At 36.5% G+C, this 25,341-nt stretch overlaps 1 protein-coding gene across 4 annotated transcripts in view; it reads right to left on the reverse strand.

Annotated features, from left to right (window-relative positions):
- Positions 1-1,233: 1,233 nt before the first annotated feature.
- The window catches only part of LOC135202284 (putative sodium-dependent multivitamin transporter), an 89,985-nt gene continuing 65,877 nt past the window's right edge, over positions 1,234-25,341 (reverse strand). For all 4 annotated transcript variants that reach the window (XM_064231591.1, XM_064231589.1, XM_064231590.1 and 1 more), the window contains 2 exons: positions 20,401-20,504; positions 1,234-18,935 (listed from right to left, as the gene is read on the reverse strand). In XM_064231591.1, the coding sequence (XP_064087661.1) occupies positions 20,418-20,504 (87 nt within the window). In that variant the 3' untranslated portion in view covers positions 1,234-18,935; positions 20,401-20,417. The remainder of the gene's footprint in view (positions 18,936-20,400; positions 20,505-25,341) is intronic.

Here is a 25,341-nt window from a genome sequence, read left to right on the forward strand (position 1 = left end):
ATGTAACCATATGTTTGTAATGACAATTTTTTTAAAGCAATTTGTACTTTTTCTAACATACAAACCTCTGATCTTGACATAGGGGTAATTTTTGCTCTTTCTTGTTACATAGTTTTACCAAGGAGAGACGCTTTTCTCTCTCTCTCTAGCAAGGTTACCCATGTTAAAGCCTTGAAATTTTTTATACAATTTCACATAAAAAACACAGATAAGTTACTTTATTTTGGTCATTTTTTAAAGGTAATTCACTAAGTCACTCATAAATTCTAATAATAATAGTGTCTAATAGGTACAGAAATACTGTGAGCATGCATTTAAAGGATAACTAAATACAAATTACTACATGACCTATCATTGTTAGTAAAATGCCATCAACCAAGAATTTTTATTGAAGTGCTGCTACACAACAGTTTACATTACTACTTTACTGAAAAGTAATGCTCAGAAAATTTGGTTACTATAATTTAGACATAACTAGTACACTTGAAAATCAATGTGTACTTTATTAAAACTATATATTGTATGCTTAATTAGCCTTAATACATCAGATGTTGACCACCAATTCTGTTAACAATAACTCTGAAAATATGGATATGTCAAAACTGCACTGAAATAAGAGATACATAAAAATAAATAGTAATTCAGAAAAAACTTGAAAAATCACAGGCACACTAGCATATGACCAATATCACTTTACATCTACCAAAACAAGTGTCAATTTCTAAAAATAATGTTCTGAAAGACATTTTCATAAATCAAAACACACAGACTACCTTTAAGAACTATGTATGTGAATGGCTAAAGAAACATTGCAGCTCATGTGGCCTTTCAGAATTTTGGTTAATGCTTGGGTTTTTAATTCTATGGAAGACAGGTCACAGCCATTTATCTCAAAACCCTTGATCCCTTAAGGACTGATTAAATTTACTTATCTAAAATTATCATGGGTCAATGTAGAAACTAATATTTGCAAAAAAAAAAAAAAAAAAAAATCCACACCTCATTCAACCTTTAAAAAAAAACAATGAATTACATTTACAGAAAATTGTATAGATGAAAATCTTCAATGTAACTTGTCAGGTAAAGAATTTACCTAATAAGTTTCTCACATTTTCTGTAACCTTTTTTAGTACAGTACAGGAATGTCAGCAGTATTAGAACTGTACTATGACAAAAATTACTAACAGTTTTATGGAAGATAAAATCGTACAAAGGTGGCTGTGAAGGAAACTAAATTATTAAGAACAGGAAATACACTGCTGCTTGTTGCAATAGTGTATTTGAATATCTACATACTCCTGAGGAAAAAAAAAAACAATTTTGAGGGATATTTTTTTTCTAGATGAATGTTTCTTGGTAAGATAAATGGAAAATGGTGCATAATTTTTTCACACAAAGGTGCTTTCCTCTTAAGTACTACTCTGCCACTCAGTTCTCTAATCCTCCCTACTAACTCTATTCCCCTACTAGACTAAAAGTATGCTCAATTAAATTGGTTAAATTTTACTCAAAATGATAATGAATATGACTACATTCAAACCAGTTCCAAAGTAATCAGGAAGTTGTTTTTTGAAAAGATGTTTGTCCTTTGCTCAAATTTAAACAGACATTCAGTCTTGTATGTAAAGCAAGTCTCGTAAAATCAGTTTGTACTAGTGTTTAAGGACTGGTCCTTGAGTTTGGTATTTGCATGCATAACAGTGTGCCTGTAAGCACTGTGCTAGGTGTACGAGTTGTTGAACTCTGCATCTTCCCTTTGCTATGCGATCATGGCTGTTAAGTATGAGTATCTTTGGATAAACCTTCCTCCTCTCCCATGCCTTTCCCCAGAGTCAAGAGTGACCAACATAAGAAGTGTAAGCCTCCCCCGCTCTCAGTTATAGTATACTCACCTCAGGAGTTTTCTCCCGAATGAATGTTTCCCTCTTTTGATGCTTTCCCAGTCATCCAAAGGGGAGACCTGCTGGTCTTGTTTGCTGTTCCTGTTAAAAACAATTTGTCCAGTAAGTATTGCAGTGCCTCCATTTTCATCCAACTTCATTCACTCTGCTAAGATTAAGAGGATTTCATTTGCGTTCCCGGCCTTGAAGCTCCTGCTTCTAAGGATTTTGCAACGTCTGTTTTGAGCATATGCCCTACTCTGTAACAAACTGACTGCTACTTCATCTCGTCTGTTCTTTAGTGCTCTCATATGCTTCATTGCTCCAGTATACTCTATCCTGAGTGCCTAACTGCTCCCATGTACTTGGCAACAATTATGCATTAAGACTGTCCTTGGATACGCAGCTGTCCTCATGCATTTGGCTATTGTGGCTATTCATGCCACATCTAATTCCATGTCCTTGCCTGCTTTGGTGGTCTCAATCTTGGCTTCCCTGCCTGTGAATGCAGACAAACGTGTATTGGCTGCAGTGTCTTTGGAGGCCTTGTGTTCTATGATAATCTTGATAATACCTGTCATTTTGGCTGCTCCTGTTTCAGCTCCAGTATTCTAAGATATTCCACTTCATTTCCATGCCAAGGGGCCTCTTATCCCCTGAATTCAAGACTATTTCCATCTCAGTCCACCAGGATCCTATTAAAGGTTCTACCCAATTTCCCCGGCAAGCCCAGTCTCTCACACTGCTGTTCTCCATCTAAGAGAGCCTCCTTTGAGTTCAATTGCTTCGTAATCTCCAATCACCATCTAATGAGAGCGTCTGACAGTTCTATTCTTGCTGCTCATGAACTTGAGTTGCCTATGCCTAATTTTCTCCTCCTCAGCCACCTCTTCAAGTAACCCATCACCTGCTCCTCTTTCATATTTTTTTCCCTACTCCTTGCCCCACTAGGCTTTGTTACCACTCATGTTTCCCTGGTTCTCCTCAAGCTGTCAATTAGTTCCTCGTTGGGCGAGTGGGTTATGTGCTCACCTACCGATTTGGTAGTCCAAAGTTTGATTTTCCATTATGCCAACGTGGAATCTGAGGGATTTATTTCTGGTGATCACAGATTAAATTCTTGATATAATGTGGTTCGCATCTCACAATAAGCTGTAGGTCCCCTTTCTAGGAAACCAAGTGGTTCCTAGCCATGTAAAAAATATCTAATCCTTTGGGCCAGCCGTAAGAGAGCTGTTAATCAGCTCAGTGGTCTGGTTAAACTAAGATATACTTAACTTTTTAAGTCAAAACTGCCAAAAGAGCCAGATTAGACATGTTTAAGGACAGGATTTTGTTAGTAGATTGAATGAATCTGCAAGAACCACACAACACTTCCCCTATGGAGATCCTAAACAGATTCTTGTCACATCTTTGACTAAGTAAGTTCCTCCAGTTCCATTCATAAGCATGTTCTCCAAGGCTTGGTTTTGTTTTTATGGCACTTTAATGTTGCATGGAACCAGTGGTTATTCAGCAACGGGACCAACGGCTTTACATGACTTCTGAACCACATCAAGAGTGAACTTCTAGCACCAGAAATACACATCTCTAACTCCTCAATGGAATGCCCGAGAATCGAACTCGTGGCCACCAAGGTGGCAGCTAAAGACCATACTGATCACGCCACTGAGGTGCTGACGGGTTGCATATTTACCACAGAAACTACTGCCAAATATGCCCTACCTTTGGACCTTGCTCAGCTCGTAGAATAAGTTATATACCTTTAACTGACATAGAGTGGATGCCTAGGATCACCAGTTTGCTTTGAGCTAGTAGTGTGCCTTCAACCATAGACAGTTAAGGCTCCTATGTCTCACTTCAATTTTGAAGATTTGCAGCAAACACTCCAAGTTCATGAATATTTTAGTGAAGAGGAGAGATGCTACTTTGCAGGGCCAAAATGCAGCCTCCATACATGACAAGAGCTTTGCTCCATACACATCTTTGATCCCCTGTTCTTGATCATTCCCTGGAAGCTCTTGTTCATAAGTCAGGGGGATAAAACCTCATCCAATGCAACCAGGGTCATGATAATCAACTTGGGTGTGTCATCCTCATTTGCATGTTTTGCTCCACAACCTAACATGCATTATGGACTGAAGGCTTCTGCTAGCCAGTGCCACATATCTGTACATTACATTATCAACAGTCTCCTTATGTCCAAAAGAGGTTTCATTCAAACATGACACATCAGAACTGCTCTTCTTCAAGCCTCACAGCCCCAAGTCAACCTTTAGTTTTGGAGGCCGAGACAAGTCTAGTTTCACATCTTTGGATTGGAGATCCCAGCATAACTGAAGTTATGCTGTTCCCTCTGATCTCATCTCTCTTAATTGGGGTCTGCCTTTAAGGGTTTGGAAGGACTACGAATCCATTGCTGCCGTGCCTTGGGTTTGGGGGGGTTTCCTGCTTTGGATATCGCATACCATTCATCCACAAATTCCAATGCCCACCCAATGGCCCTGGTGCCTTATCCCCAGTCCCCTTGTCCGTTGTCCATTTGCCTTAGACATCTACCACTCCAATCGGGCATACAAGCAGGGTCTGGACAATGAGGTAGCCTCCATGTCACAGAAAGGTGTCCTTAAGGCTATTTTTTCAGTCATTTGAGGTTCTACAGTTGGTGCTACCTTGCAATATTTGATGTTCTATGGTTGCTGCTTCCTTGCACCTAGTCCCCAGGAGGGTGGAGGCCAATTATAGATTTTGACTTCAAGTTTCTTAAAATTACTCCTTTTCATATACACTTAGAAGTCTTAAGAGATCTGTCCATAAAAGGGAATTTCTTGCCCTGATAGACCTAAAAGATGAATATTTCCAAATCCAGATTCTAATCCTCCCCAGAAAGTATCTTAGCTTTGTTTGGCAAGGTTGTGCTTCATTTCTCAGTACTCAGGTCTCCACTGAAACCCTTGCCCATTGGCAGCCTAGGTGCGCTGACTACGCCTGCAACTTCCTTGTTATCCAGAAACATGCTACTGGGCTTCTTCAAGGGATGAGGTGAAGAGAGACTGCTATGTCTTCTGGACTTCCAAACAGGCATAAAAGTTTCACCCTAACACCTTCCATGCAGGTGGTCTACATGGAGATCCTTGTAGACACTGTCATAGGATTGCTTCCTCCACCTGAGGACAAGATATCATCTCCAAGAGACTATCAGTGAATTCCTTTACCATCTTCATCTGATCACCAAGTACTATTGGCAAGTGTTAATTGGATACTTGGTACACCTGAGGAAGCTGATTTCTCTAATGTCATGTCTGCATTCTCTCCTTCCAACTACAGTTTGGCTCATGCTAGAAAGCAGCGTCACTGTCTATCTATCAGGATTGTGATGACATTATTAGTTCTTCATTGGTGGCAGGACCATCAAATTCTGATTTTTTCAATGCCTTGACTGTGGGATGGGGTGGCTAAATCTTCAGTCTCAAGTGAAATGATTTTGATCCAAGGAAAAGCGCTAATAGCACAAACTGCTGGAGCTTCAGAGAGTCTTCTTAGAAGCCCAAGCATTTGAGACTGTCTTGTTAAGTCATTGTGTCAGTAAAGGTCTTCACTTGGCCAGATACACAAAATCTCCAGCATGCCTTGATCAGTACCATGAGTTAACAGTATCTTAGTGGATGATCCAGCAAGGATCACCTGATTCTTACATAAGCATAGTCCCTTCAAGCAGTTATCTGCAAGGATCACCACCACACCCACAAATATGAATATTCCAAGTTACAGAAACCACCAAAAAACACTGTTAAAAGTAGTAAGGACACTACAGTGTATAACTAAAGTGTTGATAAGCATGAATATTATACCAAAAAAGGAACTAAGGACTAACTAGTTAATCACTTGCACTTGTTCTCCACCTGGCAACCAGCAGTTAGCACCATGAAAACAACACCCAAATGTTAACAAACATTAAACAATGTACACAAACCTTGCAAAACACAGAAAATTAAACTCGACTCACTAACGATATAATGCAACATAATCTTCAGTATGAATTCACAAATATATACTCAAATACTCACAGCTAGCCATCACCACAAAAAAAAAAAAAAAAAAAAAAAATGTAAAAGGTTGGCAAAGAACAGTGACGCTGGGATATGGTGAAACTGCAAAGAGGATATGAGCTAGGGAATTCTGGATGGATAAATTAATGATGAAAATTCAGGTATGTGACTCATGGGTACTGGAGGGTCCAGGTTGTACACTGCCATTCTTCTTCTGTGTGCTATATAAAAGACCACCCGGGAAATTTGAAGTCACCAAGGAGAGCATACATATGACTGGTGGGGTTGTGTGATGGAAAAATTATACTGGTAATAGCAATTGCAGAAACCATTTAGTGGCTACCCCTAATACACACAAAATGGTTTGAAAGTCCTACAAATGTCCTAAGCAGACTTTAAAGGCAATACCTATTAACACTGTCCCATGACAATTATGCTTCATAATGGGTATTAAATTACCTGACCACATTTCATTACTACATGTACTGCAAATTTGAATAACTTAACACAATGCTTAAGTGCTAAGTGTTCTTGATAAACTTGTTCATTGATATATCCATTTTTTTTCTTGCAATCAATTTACAGGGTTAACCACCCACTGAACTTTTAAAACATTGTACACATTGCTTATTGCTCTAAATCATCACTACTGTAAAAAACACAGTGATACACAATAACTTACACTTGTTAACTAGTCTATAAAAAATAGCTTCCCAAAGACCAAAATTATAAAGAAAAATAGTTACATATGTAGTAACCGCACATGAAATTCATTATTTTTTTCAAATAGAAAGGTAACATTCTGAAATTGACAAATATAGTAAAATTTAGAGCAACAGTATGTCTGAATTCTTTGGCATTACTGAAAGCCACCCTACTCTAGTTTTCTTTTATTTACTGAAGTACTAAATCAATAAGCAACAATGATTACCACTACAATATTATTTCAAAAATTTCTATGAAATGGGTGGAATTCACAAACTGCCAAATTATGCTTACACTTATATTTTCTCTTATTTCCATACTGTAAGAAAGAAGGTAGACAAAAACAATCTTCAAAGCATGAATGCTTACAGACACACTTATTAACCTACTCAAGTGAAAACTACCATCTATGCCACAGAGGTGGCCCTGTAATCAAAATCTTGCAGTGACTGAACAACAATGCTCTCTAAATAAACAACTGGATGTTATCAACAAAGTCAATCTTCACTTCAATCTTATGCAATTACCATTATCATTAACATATATTATTGCTGTACATCTGGCAAATATGGCTTGATACAAGGTCCAAACAGTCTGTTGTATACATGTTAATAAAATAAGATGATTATGTATAAAATCCTGATAACAGTACGTACTTACCTACTAGTTTAATCAAATAAAATTACACCTTACAACTGCAGAAGTTTTCTCGTTCTATAATAAAACTTCTGTAAACAGAATAAACATCTTTTCAATTTCATTAGTAGAATAAAGAAAATATTTAGATTTACTGAGTCTTAGTAGAATAAAGAAAATATTTTGATTTACTGAGTCTAGGACAGTAGAATAAAATGAAAAATTTTAATTTACTGATTCTATGAACAAAACTTATAATCAATTTCAATAGAAGACTGAAGCTTTATTACTACCATCAGGACATCCAATAGTGTACTTTGCAACAAACTGCACTATACACACAAATCTGACTGTACATGATTAACATCACCTGTGCCCAATAATTGAAATGTTTGATGGTAGAGAGAGGCTTTTATTTTTCAATGTGCCATATAAAAACTGCCAAGAGTAGAGACAAAGTTTGATTTCTAAGCTTAAGTACACAGTATGCATTTCTAAGGACATTACATGGCTAATTCACACAAGCTTTTAAATTCATTATTACTATATTTACATATTTTATAGTTTCATTTAAATAGAATGGGATATTTTTCAAACATAATTGCACACTATTCAGAGTTAAGAATTTTACATGAAGGCATACTATTCTTACTCAAAAAACTGTACTTAGTAAGCTACTACTACCTGTCCTGGTTATCACTATTATTATTATTAGGTAGTTTAACCAAACCACTGGGTTAAAAACAAATCGAGACTGACTGAAAGGGATTGTCTTTAAGGATGAAATTTAAAATTTATTCAATATATTGCAGTTCTTTCATGATCTGATCATTGCATAAATAAAAATAAATGATTTTGACACTATTTCATGACCGATTTGCTTCCAAAGCATAACATTCAAAACTATTACCATCAGCACTTGCGTACATTCTCTGCTTGCAGCGTTAGGTTATGTGGGCCATTCATCAACTATCCATGAGTTAGAAAAGTGTGGCCAATTTGGAAATGGGATCAAATTTCTTTGTGGAGCTCGTTTTGGTATGATGAGTGCCACAATCCAATGATAAGCTTCATTTTTATTAATTTGTGATCAGATTAATTTCTCTAGATTTTTTATACATCCGAGTAGTAAAAGTTACTTCTGTACAGTATTGTTCAAAATGAATTTGAATCTATTTGAAAAACACAGTTTGACATACAATGTTTACTCTGTGAACCAAATCCTTTAAAAGTTAAACCAAAATTTTTTTAGAATGTCATTACCATCATTCTGAATGCAAAACATTTTCTCATACTGTCACAAAAGAATGAACACTGAGTATACAGTAGTATCTCAATAGTAAATAGCTGACATACACATCTACGTATTAGGATAAGGACTTTGAAGACTATGATAGCATGACATTGACAAACATTACCGAAAACTTAGAATGCCCATATACAAATGGAGAATTCCAAGGCTTTGAGCAATTAAATATAATATAGTACTTCCAAAGATCTACAAAAATACATGGGCACCATACTTGTCTTTGTGATCCCAGAGAAACAGGCCAAGACAGCTTAAATAATAAGCAGGCCAAAACAGGCTCTATTCTTAAGGTTACTAGAGACTTATAATTCTACAACAAATATATATATATATATATACTAACAACAACTATACTTTAAAAGTTTAGCACAGTATAACAGCTCTTCAAAAAAATAAAAGTACATCTTTTTACAAGAACAATCATCAATATCTGATGAGATTTCTTAAAAAGAACATAGTAATTGGGGTCAATACGGTCAACATACAATTGTTTTACATTAGGCAAAAATCATTCAATGTGCTCAACTAAATTACATACCGTATATACTCATGTAATGCTCAATATTTAAAGACCAATTCATTGTCTCAAAGTTTGGGGACAAACATTCCATGAGGTAGTTTTGGAAAAGTGAAAGATTTTGGGACTAGGTTAAGCCTAGACTTTGGATTTCCAGACAACAGAAGGGGAAAAAAAAAAAATGCATTTCCTTCCACAGAAGTTGACAAACTATTATTTATTACATATTTATTTTTTGGTAAAATAGACAATAAAAAAAAATGTTTTACTTATATAATAATCTATTGATATTATGTTGTTCTATAATGGAAAAGTGCCCTCCCATAGTTTCCTTTACCAGAGCTTACAGCCTTCTTCATCCATCCAACCCCGTGGACGTACATGGATGATGACTCCACTGGGGAATTTCTCCTTTGGGATAGTTTTCCTCTTAAAAGTTACCTTTTGCTTTAATTTTCTCCCATCTGCCATGTAAGTCAGAAATATAGTAAAAAGATTTTCTTCATATCCAGTCATTTTTATCAAAACTGATTTTGCCCCAGCTTTATCAACTGTTAGGTTTGAAGGTATATCAAAAGTTATTGAAGTTTCACCAATATTTCCTATGTTACTCAGATTGTATTTACATTTCTTACGAAGAGCAATGACAAATCTTTGAAATCCTATTATCTTTTCTTCCAGTTTCTCGGGTAGCCTTTGTGGAATTTCAGTTTGTCTTCAAAGCACTAGACCATTTCTTTTCATGAACTGGGAGCACCAGCCAGTACTAGCAACAAATTCGGGTATTCCAAGATTCTTAGTTTCCTTCAAAGCAAAAATTCCTATAGCTCCCCGCGATATACTGTATCCTGCATTCCAATTGTTGGTAACCTATTCTTCAACTTTGTTTCCCAGGTGTGGCCACTAACAACCCATTCCACGACTAGCACATTTGTACGACAGCACTTTAGTTAAACTTTCCTTTTTCTTCCTCCAATCACGAACATTCATTTGTTAGCAGCATGCACACTGTTGCCTGCTTCAGTAAAAGTGGTCACCTGCAGTTCAAATTTAGCAGTGAACTTCCTATATGCATTTGATAACATACTGAAGGGTATAGAGTAAAAATATTTTGAAACTTTTGATATATGAAAAAGTAACAAGGTAATAGAGTTGAAAGAATAGTGGAACTAGGTAAAGAGAGATTGAAGAAAGATTAAAGAATATTATGTATGACGGTTATACTATTCGCTAGTTACAAATGATCATAAACAAAGGACGGAAGGTTTTTCTTTTGTTTATTATAGTTATTTTAATGATTTGAAATGATTATATACAAATTTTTCTATACACTTTATAGGCATACTCTAAGCTTTTAGCTTCTTAGTTTATACTAATTTTTTATACACTTTATAGGCATACTCTAAGCTTTTAGCTTCTTAGTTTAACTTATTTTTTTGACGTCTGAAACTTAAGTCTACGCTACAGTAGCTACTACTATCATAGCCTAGGTTACCATCATGTTTTGATTCCAAATATATACTAGAAACATAGCCTAGGCTTACTGCTAGAGTCAAAACTCGAACATTAAATGGGGTATACCTATGCTAAAATCCTAATAGTATATGCAGTAAAAAATGGGGTCATACATGTCGTGGAGTAGAATATTACTTGAGTATATACGGTTATATACAGTAACTACAAAATCTGCATTGCATGTTCTTACATAGGATGAAAACAATTCAGTGTGCTAAACTATATTAAATAACTACAAAAATTGCATTGCATGTTCTTACATTAGACAAAAATAATTCAATATGCTCAACTAAATTACATAAAAATAATTCAATGTGCTCAAGTAAATTACATAACTACAAAAACTACAATGCATGTTCTTACATGGGACAAAAATAATTCAATGTGCTCAACTAAATTACATAACTACAAAAACTCCATTGCATGGGATAAAAATAATTCAATGAGCTCAACTAAATTACATAACTATCAATGAGCTCAACTAAATTACATAACTACAAAAACTGCATTGCATGTATTCATAAAAAAATTGGTTAAATCTATGATTGAAACTTCGTACAGGCGAGTAATTTTATCTATCAATGCACAAAAGAACATATAACACTACTAAACCTATGGTACCTTTTATGTGACATTAACTGTGTCTGCTTTCAGCACAGAGCGAGTGTTTTTGAATACACTGGGCTAAGATTTTGAAAATATTGCTCATTCAATCATCATTTTAGAAAAGTTAAACTTTAAAATTCACTCCAAAAATTTGGTCTCTCAATATACCTACATGCATGAAACAAAAGCATTTTCATTATCAGAATTATTACTAAGAAGTTTAAGCTGGTTTGATACAATTCATTACCAAGTCCTGAGATGCTAAAAGATCTAATTACTCAAGATCTACTATTTCACTATTGAGAAATCAAGAGCACACAATAAACACACAAGATTATCTGCTCTGAAATCACTGTGGAAAAATCGATCAACCTCATTCAGAGATATTATTGAAGTCTGCATTAAGAGTATCACATAAGATTATAAACAACTTCTCAAGAGCCTCCAAATTTGGATGAGAACTGCAAGATTATATGAAGAGTAGATTCATCAGAAAAAAAAAAAGGGTTGACAACGGCAATGATGGGAGAATGAGCATATTACCAACAACATTATTTAAGAATTGGGCATGAGGACACTCACAATCCTAAGCAGAGAAAGTGGATTATTATGTTACTTGCATCATAGGATAGGATAGGATAAAAGATTAATTTAACCAGACCTCTCTAAGCCTAAAAAAGGCTCTTCTCAGGCTGGTTTCCAGGAATTGACCCGAGGAAAAAATAAAAAATAAAAAGAAACCTAGACTTAACTATGAGAGATAACATTCAAGCAAAATAAAATTAATCATACAAGTAAAACTTATTACCCCTTAGTGATATGTCACTCACTCCTTCACATCATTCTAGATAGAATGACCGACTATATATTTCTTTGAGACTATACTGAATATCCAGAAATATCTTAGTCACTTTGTAACTTCCCCAGTTCCTACCTCTGGAATATTCCTAATGGATAAATAGTATTGAATATGTGTGAGCAAAAGATAAATTGTTGACAGCATCTACTACCTTACCAGTCAGTAAAGATTTTCATTAAAGGTTGTATAGTACTACAATACATACTCATACTACACTCCACTATAAATGCTACTCTTATAAAGTTCAAAATAAAATATACACTACATACATTTTCTTTGTGCTTCATACAACCATTATGCTATGCTAATTAAGGGCTATGCACACAGTTGCAGAATTCATATCTATAAAAATAAAAATAAAATCTTCAGAACTATCTAAATGAACTACAATTGCTGCAAAATTTATGCCTTTTTCCAAGTGATTGGATAATGCTACAAAACAGAATTATGTTATTTTAAAGGAAGGTAATACTCTTACCACCAAGTCTGTCCAATTTCCTGCACAAAGGTTAAAATCAACATATGTAACATTGACAATCTTGACCACAGATACCATCAAGTAATGCTAAGACTGTGTAAAGGGAACCAATAAGCTTTTATGAAAGTTTTGAATAGTCTTAAGCTGGAATGGTCCGACAAAATGAACACCTGCTTCACTTTAAGAAAAAATACTGCTTTTAATGTCATAAAACTGTCATTTGACCACAGCAGTGTTCAATAATGTGAAATACATAGTAAAGAAAGCATAAACTTGTTCATTATAAGAAAAATGACAGGTTGACCAGCCTCAAAGATTTATAAGCATCTACCAAACAAAAAAAACATTGTTAAACAACTACGTACATGGTTGACTGAAAGGTGCACAAATCCCTGACTGACGGGTATGGTGAGAGCAGTTACTATCCAATGTCCTATTTTTTCTAACAGAACACATGCAAATTGTATAAGGTTTACTGGATTGAATCCATGAGAATATTATACAAAATATCTTTCAAAAACCTTTTGGGGGGACCAGAAAAATTGCATTTTTCAAGCAATTCTAAAGCAAAATTAATTCTTCACCTATAACTATACTTCAATGTCTCCCATGGATGAACAGTTAAGCCTCAAACTGGCTATCTACTTACAATATTTTTTTTCCACTTATCTGAGTTTTTCCATTCTTTGTATCTTGTGCATTACCATCTGATTCAGTTGCTTAACTGTGCTATTTCACAATATTCTGAGCAGTCCCTCTTGATGGCAGCCACCCATTTCTAGATCTTTTACTTTTCCAATTGGCTGCCACCCACTCCTACTTATATGCCCCTCCGTTTCAGCCTTTGAGGTAATCAATTATCTCCATATATTTGCAATTTCTTCATCTATGCATGTCCTGCAGCAAAACATAATTCTCTTCCTTGATTTCTTCACTGTTAGTTCTTCATATACTCTGCTTCACTATTAGTTCTCATTTATGTCAAACATCCAAACCCCTATTCTTCTAATTAAGATTTGCAATTCTAAGCATTCCATGTGACACCACCTATTGTATGGGTTACATAAATACTTTCAAACCACTTCAACATGAGGTTAGAATTATGATGTCTGATTCTTCTCCAGTGAGGAAGACTAAACTGCACAGATATCCTGGGTTGACCATGTGAACAATTACTAACAATATGGAGAAAAGGCAGCAGAGCCATCTACGATTTTTGTGTCTTCTGTTAAACTTTCATTCCTTCTAAAAATCTGCTTCATAGTTTGATATAAATTTTCAATAGCTACCACCTTCCAGATTGCTCTCCTTTTCTGTTACCTGTCATGGCTTTGCTCACTTCATTGTTCAGTTCAAAATTCTCCATTTCTCTCTTGCATGTCTTGAACATTCGAAACTTCTCCCTTTCTTTTTATTAACTCCACATAATTTGCATAATGTAACTATCAGAAACTTCAGTTCAGGACTTAGTGGCAGTCCTTTTATCTCCAATTCATCTGACATACTAGGCAATGTCTTCACTCAATCTTGTTTCTTAACATATTGTATTACAATCATTTAGTCTATCTAACTGTCTGTCATCTCAAGATCTACATATATACAGCCTTTTTTGTATTCTAATGAATAATATTTAGTAAAAAGGAAGGCAACATCAAACCAAATGATCTCTGAATTAAGTTCCATCTAATACCACTTCAGTATACCTAACTAAATATGGTAAGATGGCTATACTCTTGCTTTAAGAAAGGTGGCATAGCAAAGGCATAGCTATCTTACATCTTGAAAACTGAGAAAAAAATATTCTCAACTGGGCTACATCATCTTTATGAAAACACTGAAATCATTTGAAGAAATGCAATTTCTAACTAACAATACAATTCAATGTTCTAAAGGGTCCACAATAATACAAAGTGTAAAAAGTCCGTGTATAATTTTGAAGACTTTACAGATAGCTTTCGAACCCTTCCCTGGACCCTTTAGAACATTATATATACTCTCGTGATAGAGAGTTTTTCCCTAATACAATTCAAATTGACATTCAAAGGCAATTAAGATTCACAACAACTTAGTATCTGAGCAGTCACACTATTCATGATTCAGGGGTAAATAGCAATGTCTTAATGGACACTTCAAAACAAATGATCATGCTTACATTATATTAATATATCTGCTGATGCAAAAATATAATTGTACTTTCAGCTAATTTAACTCTTCTTTTGTTATACGTGCATTACTGCAGATGTTGTAATGAATATCTTTGGAGCAGACTAATTTTCATAGGCAGATCTTCAAATTATTTTAATGACCTACAGAAGAAATTATCCAAATCTGGACAAGTGAAAAAAGCTGACATCCAAATGCAAATCCATAACATTTGTTTTCACTAATCAGAAGAACAGAATCCCTTATACTGAACAAGGAGAAAACCATCAGACACAATTTTTAAATTCAAAACAGCATCATCCATGGGCTGTGAGCATGTTCAAAACAATTATATTAAGAATACTTTTTGTAAAGCTTTCCATGGATATTATCTCAAGACTAATTTATCAAAATTTCTTTTAGTGAAAAGAGGAATGTAAATTTATGCCAGCATATCTCTGCACACACTGAATATAAAATTTTAAATTATATAATGCAAAGAATTACTGCTACACAATTTTACAACCATGATTATTCAAAAGTAACTCATTCAAGATAACAAACACACTGCTAGAAACTCATACAGGTGGACTCTAGGATTTGCTTTTTATGGCAAAAATCTGATATACCCAAGCTGAACAACAAACAGTGCATGTATGATGAAAAAAAATTGATAAGTAGAAAAAAGCAATGTAGGGACTGAAGGAATACCACATAAAGGACTGACCTTCATTACATTGGTAAGCAAAGAAAGAAATCATTTAAAAGTTAACCAAATAGTTAAATTTCATACTTGAAACAAAAGGGTTAAGACTCAAAGATGAAATAAAAATTACTAAAAAAAAAAAACTACAACCAAAATTAAGGTCAAGTATTAAATTCTTGACCTGAGTGAGCACAAAACAGCTTTGTACAGTATACATTTGAAGTCCAGTGAAAAAAACTGCTTTTTTCTAACATTCGAGTCCTTAAATGCGTATTTTGTTCTATAGTTCTTAAAAGGCAATTTAAACTGGCAAATATGCCAGTTTAATGGCATACTTGTAATATATACGTAGTAATATTTTCTTTACCCTAATATGTTCATAGACAAACATTCTCCAAAGAAAAGAAGGAGCAGCAGTCTCTGACAGGTGGACAGTGCACATGAGCTGTAAGGCTTGTGAGTTTCAGCTGAGTAAGTTAAGAAAAAAAAAAAAAATTGGTTTTATTTTAATGTCTAATGCTGTGTTATGTATGAGGAAAAAAAAGAAGGGATAACTTTTTGTGTACAATGTATTTTAAAGTGTTATACTGTACTGTAATGTTTAGTGAGTTTAGGTAAACTGAAAAATCAAATGACATTTGTGTTTGTTCAGTAGTGTATTGTAAGTTTTATGAAGGGAGTTTGCATTTTTTTGTGTACAATGTAATATTTTACAGTGTTACAGTATAAGTACTGTACTGCAATGTTTAACGATTTCAGGCGAACAGGAAAGTGATACCTATGTTTGCTTGTTAGTGTACCTAATGTACATATTACATGTTGTATAAAAGAGAAAAAGAAGGGGTTCACTTTTTTTAGGATGTATTTATACAGTATATTTGTTACAAAAATGGAAAATAAGCTAGCTAATTGCCTTTTGCAACAATGAAAACACTCACTAATTAAAATTTTTTGTTGAGAAATTCCTTAGCCAAAAATAATGTAGAGAGATATCAGTAGTATATGGAATTTTAAGCCTTTTTCTTTTTTGTCTGTCCTGAAACTTTTGAGCAGCACGTACATATCAGTTTCATTTAAGACAGCTGGCAAGAAACTAGAGTCAGAAAATTTACGCCAACTGGCCACTATGTGGATCAGAGAACATAATGTGAATACTGTAGGGGGAAAAATGCTTTAAGACTGACAGCCTTAGGATGGAAGATCAAGTTCTGCCTTTACAGCAATCACTGTGCAACTACACATGCAAGACACTATCAGAACTGATAGGTTAGACTGGGTATACATTTAAGCATTTACTTCTTCCCCGACTAGCAGAAACCGAAAGTGACTACTAGTAAAACAACCTAAAAGTAACATTGATAGTCTCTACCCAATTAGGGAATGACTTTAAAATCATCTTGTCCTGCTTGTAGATAGGTGCAGGAAACCTCACAGAATGGCAATTCTAGTTCTCATCAAGACCTAGGCACTGGGAATGGTCATGCCTTGAGGATATTACAGCATCAACTCAATAAAGAAGGGATTTATTGAGAAGGCGATCAAGGCCACATAAGAACTCCAGTGTAATTATGGCAGTCAAGAGTGGAATTTCTCTGTAGCTGGTCCATACTACTACTCCAAACATAACAGATTTCCTTATTCTTTAGAGGAATGTTTGTTTGTATGGTTTTTACGTTGCATGGAACCAGTGGTTATTCAGCAACAGGACCAACGGCTTTACGTGACTTCCGAACCACGTCGAGAGTGAACTTTATCACCAGAAATACACATTGCTGGCCCCTCAATGGAATGCCCGAGAATCGAACTCGCGACCACCGAGGTGGGACGCCAATAACACACCAACCACGCCACTGAGGCACTCTCTTTAGAGGAATGGATATGTTTACCAGAATCAGCCATTAAAGGTTCCAGGTCTGTCCTTTACACATTTTGAAGTGCAGAAGATAGGTTTTATCTCCTTGGATATAAAACATCTTTAAACATTTCAAGAAGACACAACCAAAAGAGCAACATATGAGTCTGATGGGTAGACTCTGTACTCAAATTTATATTGAAGCCAGTCTCACTATTTGTACTTGCATTTTTGCACCATAATAGTAAGCTCTGCATCCCATCAGAGGGTTACTCATGCAACGGGCTTGGAGTCTGTTTGGCAACTGGCTATTGCAAAAATGCAATGGCATTTCCTCATTTGTAATTACAAGGTAAAATGCATAAGTGGCCCGAAACATACTCCTAGGGGCCTTTCGGGGCAGCAGAGTAAATGGTTCCTCCTATTGGGGCAGGGTTTAAGTAAAGTGGAACAATTAGTAACAACGTTGCACTTCCACCTTACTCTCCATTATGAAACCCTCATGAAATGATCTTCCAGTTTGTTGATATTGCATCATGCATAAGGGACGTGATTTAACCTTGATATTAATATTCTATATAAGTAGGACATAACTTTCTTGTAGTCACTTTACACTCTATACAAGCAATGTACAAGGATTTACCTATGGCTTGCAGCTTTTACCTCCAAGTTCTATTTGACTTCAGTAATCTACAGTCGTCACCACTTTAACTGAAATTTGCCATCAAGGTTACTGTACATGTTTGTCGAATACTCAGCTGTAAAAGACTCGCAACACAAAGAATGAGCTATGAGCTGTTTCTGCAGAGACCTATTGGGCCTTTTGGTAAATGGGCACTGCTCACAAATCAAGAAACAGGCACTTGTCCTTTCCTTCCCTCAGAGAAGATTTGTCTAAGCACATTTCCTGGTATTCCAGATGGCTTTATATTATGGGTTTGTATAACAAATTAAGTTTTACCTTTTTTAGAAGATAATTTTACTGGAAATATATTTTTTATAAGTCAGCTATAGATTCTCCTTCAAGGATCTGAGGTATATATAACACAGTATCAATATAACACTGAAGTATATTTAAATATCTGAAATTTATAAAATCAACTGGTTAGACTTTAAGACTGAAAAAACTAAGTTTGCTCATATTATCTACCTGACAAGTAGATAATATCAGTGAGACAGAATTCTAGGAGCAATATTGGATGCAATGTAGTCTGACAGCTTCTATGCCACTACTAATGGTACAACCAAGTAAGGTTGACAGCAGTTCATTGCAATTATCAAAATACTGACGACCTGGATAGCAATACTTATTTTTTTTTTACCGACATTAAAATATCCAGGAGACCTCGTTTGTGCTAAGCATGGAAATTAAATCCTTATTTCATATACATTTACAATATGGGATTCATAATTCCGATTCCCAATTCTGAAGCAGTGATGAGACATACCTTGTTACGATGACAAGATTAAGAAGAAAACAAAATCCCATCAATGGTATTTTGGCAAGATGTGGCTATCACATTCAGATATTTAAACTTAGTCTAATGTCTATGTAATTCCTCACCCTGGCAACAAGGACATTAGAAACAAAACACGAAGACTGCTGCTTCAGTTTCAACAACCAACAAGCGATGCAATGTAGGCGATGTTTCAGATAGATACCAATCCAAACTGAAAAGTCCTGAAAGAAACTTAAAATTATATACTTTCATAAAAACACTAAAATAAGTCTTTTCTAAAATTCATAAGGGGTCATTATCTGACATCTTTTCATTTGACTAAGCATGATTTTGTATTGTGTTTTATTATTACAAAAAATCTTTTCACACAAATCCATTAATCATACATATATACTTAAGATTCATGACATGGATGTACCTGTGTCAGTCTTTTGTCTCTCAAACATTATTATGTATCATTACACATTCACAATCTGCATTCTCAGGTTTCTTAAGTCCTCAAAGGAGTTGTTCCCCTTATGGCCAAACTGGGGTCTCCATAAAAGACCAACCAATATAAAGAATTCTCTCATAGCTGGACTTGGCTATAAAAGTGCTAAGGAAACTCAAATACCATTCTTATGACCTGTATGAAAATATGGTAGGTTCTCGACTTACAGCGGGGGATCCATTCCAGCGCCACATAGTAAGTTGATTTCCACTTTAAGTCGGTGTTTCACTGTTATCAAAGCTTTAACGGCGCTTATGAAACCATAACATGATGGTGCATCAAGTTACAATGCTGTTAACTTTGTCTATTCTTGCTGTTAGCGCCTTAAGATTGAATCCACCAAAGTCGGTGACACACCGTATTACTGAATTTGCTGCATGTTGAAATTAAACTCTACATTAGTTTTGATAACAATGCTCCAAAGGATCGTATATTTTGCACTTCCCTTAACCTTTGCTGCATTTTTTTTAATTGCAGTAAATCTGAAATCTGATCACCAATGAATCCTATAATTTATTGGTGTACATTTATAACTTTAGTTTACAATGTAAAGATCAATGTTAAAGATTAACATTCTTCCCTTTATGACCTTGATTTCAGAATCTAAGATATACAGTGGAACCTTGGTTTTCGTACATAATCTGTTCCAGAACCTCCCACGAAATCCGAAACGTTCGGAAACCGAAACAATAATTCCCATAAAGAATAATGTAAATACAATTACTGTGTTCCAGACCCGCATACATGTCTTTAAAAAATATATCTTACACGGAATAAACAGTTTTACATACAGAACACAATGAGAAATAAATATAAATGACTAATGAAATGAATAAATGAATATTTAATATCACTTTTACCTTTGTGGAAAGTTAGTGTATGGAAGACAGGAGAGGAGAGGGAGGAAGAGGTTAGTGTTTGGAAGGGGAATCTCCCTCTAGAAGGACTTCACAGGTATCAAGAACTTACCTGGGGTTACTTCTCTTCGTTTTTTACCTGGCACTATCTGAGGTTACTTCCCCTTTTCATTTTTTAATGGCACTAGGGCCAGCTTGAGAGTTACTGGACCCCCTGTCGCACAACAAAACTGTTCAGAGACATTTGTTTCTGGCATTTCTTTAAATTCTTAGGGGTGATATTACCACTATATTTTGAAGACCAATAGCAAAGTTCTGCTTTTCACATTACATACATACCTTCATTTGTTCTGTCATCACAGTTTTGTAATTTCTCTTGGAGCTGCTGTCAAAGGCACTTGTGAACAAACCGGGTGCAATTCTGTCTCATTACCAATATCACTCTGAAAAGTCAATAAAAAAAAAAAAAAAAGTTAGATTCAATATCTGGTGCACATATTCCTTCAAGATCTCAAACACAACAGACTCTAGAGAACAGTTTAAAAAGCAGGCAAATCTTGGGTTTCATCTTCAGAAATTGTACATGAAATCATGTGTTCTTTAGAAACCCATATTACATAACTTTGTAGTAAAATGGTGGAATATCAAGGCAAGCATTTAAGTATTTGGCTAAATGCACAGTAACTTAATTACATACATTATATTACACAATGCAAGGTAACACGAAGTCTAATTTCAAGACAAAAATAAAGTTAAATGCATTTTCATTAAAATCTCACTGAGAAACTAAATAAAGATTAAGAATAGCAAGTGAGTCTCGGATAACAGAAGCTGCAAGGAATTATAACAAATACCATCAAGGTGTTTGTAAAATTAGTCCTCTCATCAGACAACTTTACTTGTGGAACTTCAAACAAGGCAGTAAAGCAATGAAATATTTGCAGAACAAGCCTCCAACATAAGATATTCACTTTTATAAATTTCTACAGCATAGTCCCTTTGTGAAATGCTTCCTTTGACTTTTCCAACACAAAATTATTCAATACCTGTGTTTATTAACCAAAACTTTTCTTCCTAGTCTTATTTGTCAAACTGGTTTACATTCACAGCTAGTTTATTTCCTAATTCCTCCATAATTACTATTGATATATAACTCAACTGGACCACTGAGTTAACATTCTTATCTTTAATGAAGCTGCCTCAAAGGATTTTTCGTAATGAATAAATATCTTACTTAACATATAGTAATACCTTAATTATTGCTAACATATAAAATCTAAAAATCTAATGACTGGATAAACTACAAACATTCATATCTGTGCATAATAACTCTCAGGAACCCTATAATAATTTCTCTGGACCCTTTACAATTGACATTACATTTCCCGTTTCTACAACTGAAATTTCTTTGTCTACTAATTCATGTCTGCAAGTGTAAACGTCAAATTCATATCTGAAAGTGTGTACATCAAGTCTCACTTTTATCGATTTTCTTTGTCAAGTATTAACCCTTAAACGCCTATTGGACGTATTATACGTCGACGAAAATTGTCTGTTGGGTGCTTAATTGAAATATGATACGTCGACGCAAATTTTTTTTTTTTTAAATATTCGAGGAAAAATAGTTACAGGCCTACTTGGCGAAAAATTTTGAATCACACGCCTTGAGGGATGCTGGGAGTTACGGATCAAGCTGTTGTTTTGTTTGCAAGCGTTACCCAGGCGGGCATCGCAAATTTCTTTCTTCTTGCACTAAAAAGCATCAGCGACACATCTCAGAAATTATTTTGTCACTTGACATAATTTTTGCACAATTTTATATTAACCATTACATAGAATTTCATTTGTGAAAATGTGTGCAATTTCATGTAGAATACAACAAAAAACAACCCATGGTTGTAGCTTTTATCAGTTTTGAAATATTTTCATATAAATAACGATAAGTGCCAAAATATCACAATTTGTCGAAAATTGTATTTTTCCTAACTATACAAACCTGAGGTCCTTTAACAATAGGAATATACTTACGGCGTAGCTGGAATTACGGCCGTTGAGTCTTGAACAAGGTGGTTAGGCAGTAACTACTGTGGGGCAGGCTAGCCTGCCCAGATGTAAACACTCCACTTTGCCTTTAGGCCCAGGTTCAGATTGAGGGGTGGCATGAGGTGGGCATATTTGTTAAAGGACTTCAGGTTTGTATAGTTAGGGAAAATACAATTTTCGACAAATTGTGATTTGTTCCACGTAATACAAACCTTTCGGTCCTTTAACAATAGGAAGACTCACTGATTGGTAGGAGGAATCTGAGTGAGCCTCTAGAACTGACTGGAGTTCTGCGCACCTAGGCTGCTACTCCTGATCGTAGGAGCGAGGAGGAGTGCCCTGCTGCCTCTGACAACTTGATCGGAGTATAGGAGCTGCGTGATCAAGAGTCAGACTTCTGGGCCTTTTCGAAATGAGTGAGGGATTGTGACTCATCCGAAAAAGGGCTGTGAAGAATATTGGCGTCGGAGACATTAATGCAAAGTTATGGGAAGGGTTTGTATTACTGTCAGTCTCCTTCCTCCCCTTGCTAGAGGAAGGAGCGGGATTGCTTCTATGATTCTGATAAGAAACATAAAAAGGATGCTTATGTATAGGCTTACCGCATCAATTGTCCGACCAGCCAGTGTGAGTTCGAGTCCTATCCTCAACCTGAAGGACGAGGAATGGCGAGATGAGGCGTGAAAGGGGGAGAGCCAGTCACTCTCACATCCTGCTTACCTCTACAACTGCACACCATGGACGAGATGCAACTTGTCCTCTTCAAGGAGCTGGGTAAGCAAACAACTTGCAAGCATCCACCACTGGTCCAGGGAAATGAGGTTCCAAGGACCTGTGGGCAGTCCCAAAGGGAAAGAAGGATATGGTCGCAATGACCTATATATCTTCCTGTCCGACATATTCTTCGGAGTGATGTCCAGTACTCATCTACTGGTCTATCTGTCTGCAGCCAAGTCTCTCGCGGTCTCATATCCCACTGCAGTGAAGTGTCTCGCGGTCTCGTATCCCACAGCGGCGAAGTCTCTCGCGGCCTCGTCATCTCCGCAGTGGATAAAGACACCGACACTCCATGGTGGGTGTCGATAGTCATGGGTACTGGAACACACCAGTAGGACGAAGTAATAACTGATCTGGATCAACCGATACAAAGTCCACAGCGCAGCTTGTGACGGTCTTGAACGCTTCGACAGCTGCCGACTGACTGCATTCGGTTGTGTGAGGCGAACTGTCCATGCATCCAAGGCGTAGTCGAGATGATGATTCTCTCAAGGCATGTGCCCAATAGACGAAAGTCAATTGCCTTCTAGAGACCGAGGTCCCTGATGGCAAGACAGAAGTTCTCATAGCAGTTGAATCTCAACTAAGGAGAAACAATACTATGTGCCATTGAAGACAAAGGTGATAGGTGAATGCAGACCTACGTCTTCACAGCCGAATCGAGAGAAGTTAACTCTCAAGATTCTGAAGGTAGAAAAGTCCCGCCGATAACACCAACCCGCGAAGACAGCTTAATCCCTGTTATTTACGGAGGACTGAAAACGCTAAACAGCTACTTCATTGCTGTTCGGTGAGAAGTCGGAGTTGCAATGAAAGCGGAGCACTTTTCAGTAATGAAAACACAGTGATTGTACTACATGAAGAACCGCTTCTCATGGACTGAATCATCATCTTCTTCCCAGCTTTATCCAGGGAGGACATCTATATATGTATACTTGGAAGTAGAGCTGGCAGGGTGGGGAACAGGCGATGTCTTCCGTTATACATCTACAATTTGGGGTGAACAATGAACAATTGCACACCTACGAATACAAGATATATTTAGAGGACAAACTCAGATGTCTGAAGAAATCATTCCGCGTTATTACAGCGGCAGGTGCGATGCAGCGGGAGACTAGGCTATAGACTTCTGTTGTCATGCGGTAAACAGAAAGATGATAGCGAGTCTATTGAGATATCACTGTCTGAAAATTCTTGCAATGTCCAAGGTGATGCAGAAGAGATGTCATTCACATATGTGAGAATTCCAGCCAACCACAGGCCTAAGTCTGTGATTGCCGGGCAGAGATTTGGTTTGGTAGTCAATCACTGCAGAGGAGAGAGACATAATCTGACTGTGCTATCTCGGAGGGCCAGCTGGTACTGGGCTGCAGCAGGCAGCCCATACACCGCTAGCTCTCGCTCACTCGTCATCCTGAGTTGCCAGGTAATCCATTCCAAGAAGGAATGCGTTCGGCTAGAACCATCGAGCGCAAAAAAAAAAAATACGCTCGAGCATTTGCATTTAATCGAAATGGATTTAGGTGAATGCAAACACTGAGGTGTTGTTGTTGTAGCAATACCATAAGTATCTCAAAATCGAAACTGGTAACTCCTGGGAGGTTGCAGGGCAGTCCCAAGTTGCAGTCCAATTAAAAGATACTATTCGTCTCGGTCAAAACCTGTAGAGTTAACTACGGTATGTGCCTACACCTCGGACAATTCAACTGATAACAGAAGCATGTCGCGAGGGCAATATACGTACGTAGTATATTTGTAGGTTCCTGTACATAGACCTCCATCCTAAATTCTCTTCCATTCGAGGAACAAGAATAAGGACTGGAAGCCGACACCCTTCATTCTCTAATGAAGAGAGCAAAGGAGAAGTTTTCCCGAAGGAAGAATTCTTTGATGATAACAGGATACTGAAGACGATAGTTCAAGCCGAACTGGATGTTCGCACCTGTTCTTCTCTATCCCGGGGTTGGCCGCCTACTGAGGCGATGGACCGTCAGGTCCATCCAGGCTGAGCCCCTCCCGAGATATTCCTTCAGCAGCAGTACTTCTCTCGAATACTAGAAATTCCTGGAATTCGAACATTCAGCGAGATTCCCGATTACCGTAGTAACAATTCTCTAGGATTCTCGTCTTGCCCACTATGGACCGTGGTTTCACCCAAGTGTTTGCAGATCGTAGAAGACCAGAACACTCGGAGAGTGCTAGAAACTGAAGAATTCTATGCGCTCAGCGAAACCCCCCCGAATTCGTCATACGATCATCGGGTGGTGGTCCTCCCGATTCCCATAGAAATCGAGGATGGGACAAGATCCTTCCTCAACAACGGGGACTTACGTCCAGTAGGACCCGATGGTCCCCCCAGGAACGCAGTCCCTGACGTGGAATCCTACTGTGAACGCTCTGCAGGATCTCTCCCCTTCCCATCTCAGCCATAGGGAGAGAGGGAATGGGGGAGGAAGATTG

The sequence above is a fragment of the Macrobrachium nipponense genome, chromosome 30 (genome assembly GCF_015104395.2).
Source record: "Macrobrachium nipponense isolate FS-2020 chromosome 30, ASM1510439v2, whole genome shotgun sequence".
NCBI classification, from domain to species: domain Eukaryota; kingdom Metazoa; phylum Arthropoda; class Malacostraca; order Decapoda; family Palaemonidae; genus Macrobrachium; species Macrobrachium nipponense.